This window comes from Rhinatrema bivittatum, chromosome 14 (genome assembly GCF_901001135.1).
Source record: "Rhinatrema bivittatum chromosome 14, aRhiBiv1.1, whole genome shotgun sequence".
NCBI classification, from domain to species: domain Eukaryota; kingdom Metazoa; phylum Chordata; class Amphibia; order Gymnophiona; family Rhinatrematidae; genus Rhinatrema; species Rhinatrema bivittatum.
The window spans coordinates 68,886,661-68,896,458 of NC_042628.1; the positions used below are offsets into that span (position 1 = coordinate 68,886,661).

Genomic DNA, 9,798 nt, shown 5'->3' on the forward strand with positions numbered 1-9,798 from the left:
CGTTCCCAAAAAGGAGGGAACATTCCACCAAATTTTGGACTTGAAGAAGGTAAACATAGAAACATAGAAACATAGAAATGACGGCAGAAGAAGACCAAACGGCCCATCCAGTCTGCCCAGCAAGCCACGCAGTTTATCCATTTATTTTATTTTTTTTTTCCCACCCTTTTTCTCCCTCCCACCCATCACTATTGGCTTTCAGCACCCTCCGGCCCCAACTCCCTTCCACCCCTCCACCATGCAGAGAGCAGCGCCGTATCCGCATCCCAGTGGCTCTCAAGGTTCCTCATTTTTGGAAGGAGACCCTGCATTCTGTAATTGCAGCGGTGCACAAGGGGGAGCTTTTAGCTTCCCTGGATTTAACTGAGGCATACTTGCACATAGGGATTTGGCCCAATTGTCAGAGATATCTAAGATGTATGGTCCTAGGAAGGCATTTTGAGTTTTGCTGTCTTCCGTTCAATCTGGTGACAGCTCCCAGGACTTTCACCAAGGTGATGGTCATGGTGGCAGCGGCCCTCCGGAGGGAGGGCGTCTTGGTTCACCCATATCCGGACAATTGGCTGATTTGGGAGAAGTCAGAGGTCCTTTGTTGACAGGCAGTGGACTTGGTCCTCCAGTGCCTGAGATCACTGGGGGGAATAGTCAATCTGTCCAAGAGTCATCTTTCCCCTACTCAGGTCTTGGAATTTCTGGGGCATGTTTCAATACCAAGGTGGGGAAGGTTTTTCTCATCAAGGAGTGCATTACCAAATTGCAGGTGCGAGTCCACGGATTGTTGGAGAAGCAGGTGCCCAAGGTCTGGGATTACTTGAAGGTTCTCAATCCTATGGCTTCCACCTTGGAGTTGGTTCCTTGGGCATTTGCTCATATGCAGCCTCTACAGTCAGCATTGCTTTCTCATTGAGACCTGTTGTCGGAGCAGTTTCAGCTTCTGCTACCTCTTACGGGGTTAGCCAGGACCAGTCTTTCGTGGTGGCTTTTTCTGGACAAGTTGAGGCGAGAAGTGGAGGTGCTGGACTGGATGATTATTATCACTGATGCCAGTCTTTCCGGGTGGGGAATGGTGTGTCAGGACCAGTCCAGGGGCAGTGGTCGGCAGAGGAAGCATTGTGGTCCCTCACTCATTTAGAGATGAGGGCGGTGCATTTTGCTCTGCGTGCATTTCTACCTCTGTTGCGGAGAAAGCCAGTTAGGATCTTGTCGGACAATGCAACAAGGGTGGCTTCCATCAACCAACAGGGTGGCACCAAGAGTCAGGCGGTGGCTCAGGAAGCCCAGGAGTTAATCAGCTGGGCAAAGCAGCATTTGGCACTGTTAGCAGCCTCTCACATCACCGGCACGGACAGTGTGCAAGCAGATTTTTTCAGCTGGCAAAACTGGATCCCGGAGAGTGGGAAATGTCAGGAAGCAATGTACCTCATCAGTTGCAGATGGGGGAGGCTGCACATGGATCTAATGGCAACTTTCCGAAATGCCAAGGCTTCACAGTTATTCAATTGAAGAAGGGAACGAAGATCAGAAGGGGTCGATGCCTTAGTTCTGCCTTGGCTAAGAAGCATCCTTCTGTACTCGTTTCCGTCATGGCTGCTGATGGACAAAATCTTGTGGCATATAGAGATCCATCCGGGCGAGCTGATTCTAGTAGCGCAGGAATGGCCGAGGCAGCCTTGGTTTGCAGATCTAATCAACCTAGCGGTGGACAGTCTGTTGAGGCTCGCTCATCTGCCAAAGCTTCTGCATCAAGGCCCATATTTTCAGATCAAGTGGCTCGCTTCTGTCTAGCGGCTTGGCTTTTGAGAGGAAGTGCTCAAGGAAAAAAGGATATTCTGAGGATCTCATTTCTACTCTTTTGCAGGCTAGAAAGACTTCCACCTCTTTGCCAAATGTGAGGGTATGGAGAGTTTTTGAGGCTTTGTGTACAGAACAAGGGATTGATTCTATGCAGGTATCCATGGCACATATTCTGACCTTTCTGCAAAGAGGATTGGTGAAGGATTTGTCTTTTAACTCCCTCAGAGTTCAGGTGATAGCTTTGGGCTGCTTTCGAGGCAAGGAACAGGGAGTGGTTCTAGCTGCGCATCTGGATGGGGTGTGTTTTCTCCAAGGGGGCAAAGCATTTGCGTCCTCCAGTTCAGAAGTTGTGCCCCTCTTGGAGCCTTAACTTGGTCCTTAAGATTCTGTGTGCGGAGCCGTTCAAGTCTCTTAAAAGAGCTACTATAAAAGATCTCACTTTGAAGGTAGTTTTCTTGGTGGCAATTTGTTCTGCTCAAAGGATGATTCCTTCTTTTCTGCTGAAGGTGGTATCGTCATTCTACTTAAGTCAGTCAGTGGAGCTCCCTTCTTTCCCAAGTTTGGATGCTACGGTGCCTCATGTGAGAGAGTTGCGACTCTTGGATGTCAAGCATGCATTGTTGCAGTATCTTAACGTCACTCATAGCTTTTGATTGTCAGAATACCTTTTTGTACTGTGGAGTGGTGCAAAAAAGGGTCGTAAGGCATCAAAAGCCATGATTGCGCAGTGGTTGAAGGATGCCATTGGTTCCGCGAACATCTATCAGGGTCGTCTTGTCCCAGAGAGGATAAGGGCTCATTCTACCTGTTCCCAGGTGGCCTCCTGGGCCGAATATCAGCAAGTTTTGCTGCAAAAGATTTGCAGGGCAGCTACTTGGAAGTCATTGCACATTTTTTCCAGGCTTTATCATTTGGGTGTCCAGCCCCCAGAGGCCATGGGGTTTGGTGAGAGTGCACTTCAAGCGGGACTCTTGCAGTCCCACCCTGTTTAGGGAAGCTTTGGTACATCCCAGGAGTCTGGCCTAATCTGGGTATGTACAGGGAAAGGAAAATTGGTTCTTACCTGCTAATTTTCATTCCTGTAGTACCACAGATCAGTCCAGAGTCCCACCCAGTGGAGGAGGGGAGACTTGGAGAGTCTGCTCAATCTGTTATTATAGTTAATCTGAAAAATGGCACAGGTTTTGTTAGTCCTGCATGTTTTTTAGTGTGGCCAAGGTTCTTTGTTCTAAGTTTCCATTTCCTTCTGCTCATTCAGGGCGTTGTTGATGTGTGGCTATCTGTATCTTGGCTTGGGTATTTCTCAGTACTGAGAGACTGTAGGTGGCACCTTGGTTTATGTGGCAATGTCAGCGAAACTTCCTCTGTCTCCATCTGCTGGAAGGGAGGCAAAACCCAGGAGTCTGGACTGATTTGTGGTACTACAGGAATGAAAATTAGCAGGTAAGAAACAAGTTTCCTATAGCTCCAATAAAAGCTATCACAGCCTGTCAAGCATAACTTTACCCCAAGAGACAAATCTGTAATATTGAAACAAAATTAACTCCCAGGACTCAAACAGCAACAACCCTAGCCAGGAAAGAGCAGCACTGCAGATATTACATCAGGTCCCAGAAGACCAATACATGTCCTATTGAAAACCGGACAAGACGGACTGATGTAGACCCCTGCACGGAAACTATACACTGGCGGAATCCCTTACCTGGATCACACATACAGAACACAGACAAACCTTATCAAAGGTAAAATAAGAGACCAACAAACAACAAAATAAAGAAATATATAACATCAATCATAAAAGTAAAACCATATTAATAAAAAGAATCAATATTTAAAAACAACTGATTTATAGAACATCCAATAATTAAAACCTCATAAAATTGTTTATCAAATTTCTCAAAATACCAATATAATATTTCAAAAAAGAAGACATTTCGAATAACATCCAATAATGAAACTAAAGGATTTAAAAAATCTTGCTCTCCATACATAGGATGTTTCGATTTCCAGCCACTTTGAACTTGTGGAATTGGGGAAAGGGGAGCTGTACAAACTTTATTCTCTCACTTACACAGAGATATACACCCATAAGTACTGGTTCTCACCTACCCACCCACACACTGGCAATCACATATACACACAAAGGCTCTCACCAACCCCTCCACATAAACACACACAGGCTCTCTCTCACACACACTCATGCACACTCACACACACATGCTCAGTCTCTCACCCACACATACACAGGATGTCACCCACCTAGCCAGGTAGTCATCCACACATCCACAGGCTCTCACCCTCCCCCCCATACAGTCACCCACCCACACACAGGCAGTCATGCATACAGCCACCCCCACACACAAACTCTCATCCACCCATGATCTCACCCATTTCCCCCCCCCCCCCCTGACACACAGCTTATCATTCACACATACACAGCCTCTCACCCACACACCCAGGTAGTCATTTACACACAGACACACATCTGCTCTCACCCCCCCCCCCCCCCACCACCACCACACAGCGTCTCTCAAACACAGTCTCTCATCCTCACATATACAGGATCTCATCCACACCACAGGTCACACATAAAGCTAAACTGGCCTCCCGACCTGTCAGACCTCCCTGTCCCAGCAGTCTGTTCCCCAGTCTCCTCCCAGACTTCCCAGGCCCTAGCCCTCTTGCTGCCCAGTCCCCTCTCCCTTCTCACACCAATCCCCAGCAGTCTTGCTCCCTCCTCCCTCTATGTTAATGTTAGTCAGAGTCAGTGAGAGTCTGAGAGGGTATATGGGAGGCCTCCCATACTCTTTCAGACTCTGACTAACCTTAACACTCAAACACTGCCTTTGGAACCGATTTCTTCAACCTGTTCCTGGCTGATTTTTTGTTGTGCTGCTCTGCATCTCATGCAAATGGTGCAATTTCATATTGGAATCTGGTCAGCTGAGTCCAGCCATTTATAAGAACATAAGAACATAAGAAATTGCCATGCTGGGTCAGACCAAGGGTCCATCAAGCCCAGAATCCTGTTTCCAACAGAGGCCAAACCAGGCCACAAGAACCTGGCAATTTATCCAAACACTAAGAAGATCCCATGCTACTGATGCAATTTATAGCAGTGGCTATTCCCTAACTAAACGATTAATAGCCGTTAATGGACTTGTCCTCCAAGAACTTATCCAAACTTTTTTTGAACCCAGCTACACTAACTGCACTAACCACATCCTCTGGCAACAAATTCCAGAGCTTTATTGTGTGTTGAGTGAAAAAGAATTTTCTCCGATTAGTCTTAAATGTGCTACTTGCTAACTTCATGGAATGCCCCCTAGTCCTTCTATTATTCGAAAGTGTAAATAACCGATTCACATCTACTCTTTCAAGACCTCTCATGATCTTAAAGACCTCTATCATATCCTCCTCAGCCGTCTCTTCTCCAAGCTGAACAGCCCTAACCTCTTCAGCCTTTCTTCATAAGGGAGCTGTTCCATCCCCTTTATCATTTTGGTAGCCCTTCTCTGTACCTTCTCGATCGCAACTATATCTTTTTTGAGATGTGGCGACCAGAACTGTACACAGTATTCAAGGTGCGGTCTCACCATGGAGCGATACAGAGTCATTATGACATTTTCTGTTGTATTAACGATTCCCTTCCTAATAATTCCTAACATTCTGCATTCTGTTGCTTTTTTGACTGCTGCAGCACACTGAGATGATGATTTTAAAGTATTATCCACTATGATGCCTAGATCTTTTTCCTGGGTGGTAACTCCTAACCTAACATCGTGTAACTACAGCAAGGGTTATATTTCCCTATATGCAACATCTTGCACTTGTCCAAATTAAATTTCATCTGCCATTTGGATGCCCAATCTTCCAGTCTTGTGAGGTCCTCCTGTAATGTATCATAATCCGCTTGTGATTTAACTACTCTGAATAATTTTGTATCATCGTCAAATTTGATAACCTCACTCGTATTCCTTTCCAGATCATTTATATATATATATTGAAAAGCACCAGTCCAAGTACAGATCCTTGAGGCACTCCACTGTTTACCCTTTTCCACTGAGAAAACTGACCATTTAATCCTACTCTCTGTTTCCTGTCTTTTAACCAGTTTGTAATCCACGAAAGGACATCACCTCCTATCCCATGATTTTTAGTTTTCTTAGAAGCCTCTCATGAGGGACTTTGTCAGATACCTTCTGAAAATCCAAATACACTACATCTACTGGTTCACCTTTATCCACATGTTTATTAACCCCTTCAAAAAAATGAGGCAGATTTGTTAGGCAAGACTTCCTTTGGGTAAATCCATGTTGACTGTGTTCCATTAAACCATGTCTCTCTATATGCTCTACAATTTTGATCTTGAGAATAGTTTCCACTATTTTTCCCACCACTGAAGTCAGGCTCACTGGTCTATAGTTACCTGGATCGCCCCTGATAAAGGGGAGCCATTTTTAAATATTGGGGTTATATTGGCCACCCTCCAGTCTTCAGGTACAATGGATGATTTTAATGATAGGTTACAAATTTTAACTAATAGGTCAGAAATTTCATTTTTGAGTTCCTTCAGTACCCTAGGATACATACCATCCGGTCCAGGTGATTTGCTACTCTTATATCCGACTGACTCTCCTTATCCTGCCTGGCACCTCCAAGCCCTCCAGTTGACCAGCTCTCTGATCTGCTTCAGCCAGCAGCTCCCAGCTATCCTATGCTTGCACTCTGACTCTCTGCTTTTCGCATGAGGTAGAAGGCAGGACCTTACTTTGAGCAGATTTGCCGAAGCAAGGTACTGCCTTCTGCTCTGTCCTGGGCTTCTCTGCATGTCATGCAAAAGGTGCAATCATATTGGGCCTGACCTGCAACTGCTGCCAATTGGCCTCGTTGCTGTGACCATGAGAATCCGTTCCTGCACATCAGACTAGTGCTTGCCTTCTTGGTGGCCCGGCCACCCCAGCCCTTCCTATTTCTGTTGTGCATGTAAGAGATGGGATGCACGCAGCCTGTAGGCCATAGCCTACCCTCCAGCTTCCACATAGACAAGTGACAAGGGCCAGGGATTCACTGAAACCCTTGAAGGCCCTGACTGCATGCCACTGACCTTTACCTAGCTAAAAATAGGTGTGGTGGATAAACAACTCATGAATATTTTGCTGGGTGAAAAGTAGCTAATCCAGGCAGTATGTGTAGGTTGGGAAGGGAGAGGGATAATATGCAGAGATGGCATTTTCAAAACTACAAGCATTATTTGCAAGGGAAAGTGTACCTACAGAAAAGCAGGGACAAATCTCCAAGGGTAGTTTTTCCTGGAGCCATTTTCAAAAGAAAAGCATGCTTGAAAACTGGTGCAAAGCCTGTGGTTAAATATACTCTCAGACTTTGCATCATCGTGCCCAGTTTGTGAGAATTGCCTCTTAATGTTCTGTTCAGAAACTCAGATGGGACTGTCAGACAAGCAATAGCATCTTGTCCCAGTGTGAAGTGTTCTTACAACGATAAGAGGATAGTCAGCCTCAGTGGCAGCTGGTAGTGCAGTATTATTGTCATTGCTTTCCCCTGCCTCCAAGTACTATTTTCCCTCTCTTCCCTCTTTACCTTTCCTCTTCACACCTTGGACCCCTCTTTAATCCTTCTCTACAACCTTTCAATGCCTTTGGTCTCTTAATTTAGGTGCGGAGGTGCGATTGCACCATAGCACCTATGCTCAAGCCGCCACTGGTGAACCTTGTTTAGCCAGCATCAGTGTGTTGGACACCTTTGTGAAGGGTTTCTACATGCCAACCATGAGTTATCCCATCATTTGGTCATTTCCAAATCCTGTGTGTTGACCTTTTGCCCTCTAGATGCTCTTTGACTTGTTTCTATCACTTGCATGAGCGATGGTTCATAGTAATCAGAAAGACTACATCATGTTGACCGTGTAGGTTTGGTGGAATATGGTGGTTGTGGTTTGTAGCTGTGATGTCGCAGTGGCTGCAAAATCCAACAGGAAACTCAAAGAGCTATTTGTAGTCTGGCAAGCTGTTGATGAATATGTTGACGTAGAATAAAGATATGATTTTTTACTCCTTTTGTTCCTTTCCTCCTTACTGAATGACTTTGTACGTTTGTCTTTTTGTTGGCATTGCATAATTTTTAATAAAGAAGCTTGGGAGATTCAGGATGGCCCCCTGAAGAGAGGAATGGTTCTTTGAAGCTCCTCATTTCTTCCTAATTCTTTTACCTTCAATATGCCTCATACTAAGCGTAAGGCTCGGATAAGGGAAGAGCCCCCAGTTACTCCCAAATCCGATCCTGTTCAGCCTACCATCGAGGACTTCTTGACTCCAAAACCTGAGCTTGCTCCGGAAGCGTCCTTGGCATTCAGAGCCGTGGAGTGGGCGGCTCCAACGCTGATATTACTCTGAGTTCCAGCGCTCCTTCGACCCCACCACTACCCCTTTCGGCGGCCATTTCTGGTGATTCCTTACTGTCAAGTGAGCTTGTTCGCCCTAGATTGACAGTGCTGGGGAGGTTTCTTCTCCAGGAGCCGCAATAATATTTGCTGATATCTTGAAAGATTTTCCCAGTGTCCTCGGAGCCAATCGGGGACTACGAAAGTGAAGAGAATTCAGCGGTCAGAATTTGTTTAACAACTTCTACTCTGGGGGAAAATGTGAGTAATCTTTCAGAGGCAATGGATATTCAGAGGGGTGAAGGTACAGACGATTTTCATCTTGTTCGACCTGTTTTGTCTAAACCTTCCATGATAACCCTGGATTCTATCTGGTCAGCTTTAGTCACCCTTGAAAAATCTATTTCTTCACTGGTTGATGTTACTTCTACCTTTTCCAGTCATATTCAAGTAATTGAAACTACAACAAGCCAACAAGTTACCACATTAAAACAGGTTCAAGATACGATGACAATCTACGTGTCTCAACTGAGGAAGATGAAAAATATTGAAAATCCTCTTTGACATTTGAATCTTAGGATTTTGAATTTTCCTAAATCTAATTATATATCTGTATTAGATATGTTTAAAAAATATTCATCTGAGATCCTCAAGATTCCTACTGAAGTCATTCCTCCTGTTGCTAAAGCTTATATGATAAAAACTTTGGACTCAGGACAAAGAGTCAGATTCAAATCTGAATCAGGTGATGGAATCTTCCATGGAAGCGACTATTTCTCAGCGTGGAACTCTTTTCATTTCTTTTGTTTTCTCCCAGGACAGAGATCTTGTTCTGAGACAATTTTTCCAACACAGGCTTTCCCTTTTTTATGGCCAGCATGTCTGGGTATATCCGGACATTACTCGTATTAAAAAAGACGTAAAAGATTTCTAGCGGTGCATTCTGAAATTATGGCACTTGGGGCATTTATGTTATGATTTCCATGTAAATGTTTAATCTTACATCACGGAGTTAGATATGTTTATTTAGATCCTGCCCAGCTACATGTATATCTTGATTCTCACACCTCTGCTCCTTCTGTTTAGCATTATATAATGGCGATGGGATGTAGTGTACTTTGCTCACTGTTATGCCTCTCTTAGATATGGCTTTTTCTAAGGGATAACATTTTGCTTATGATTTTGCTTTTATTTTCCAGAATCTCCTGTATGCTTATTATATATGTTGGATTCTGGTCTGTCAATATTTTGGATTTCTACTGTTTATGTTTCCTTTGATGATATTTGTATTGACATCCTAGTCTCTTGCATTATTTCCACAAGTTATGTGCTTGTAAAAACTTGAAAATGTCAATAAATATAAAGTAAAAGAAAGAAAGAAAGAAGCTTGAACTCTGAGGCAGAAGTGCTAGCTGGGCTGACATTGTTTGCAGCTTCATGGTTTAATTCCTAGGTCTTTTTTTCTCTCCCAATATATTCAATTTCTTTATTACTATTTGTTCTTTTTTTTGGGGGGGGGGGGGAGAAATATGTGCCCCTCATACAGTCCCTTGTTTTTAGAAATCTCCCACACCAAAGATTACTGTTCAGTTGTTGATGCTGTA

General features: G+C 44.4%; 1 protein-coding gene across 1 annotated transcript in view; it reads left to right on the forward strand.

Annotated features, from left to right (window-relative positions):
- The window catches only part of LOC115075945 (sialic acid-binding Ig-like lectin 13), an 87,227-nt gene extending 77,677 nt beyond the window's left edge, over positions 1–9,550 (forward strand). The window contains exon 10 of the mRNA XM_029576925.1: positions 7,945–9,550. Coding sequence (XP_029432785.1) covers positions 7,945–7,974 — 30 coding nt within the window. The 3' untranslated portion in view covers positions 7,975–9,550. The remainder of the gene's footprint in view (positions 1–7,944) is intronic.
- The last annotated feature ends 248 nt before the right edge of the window (positions 9,551–9,798 follow it).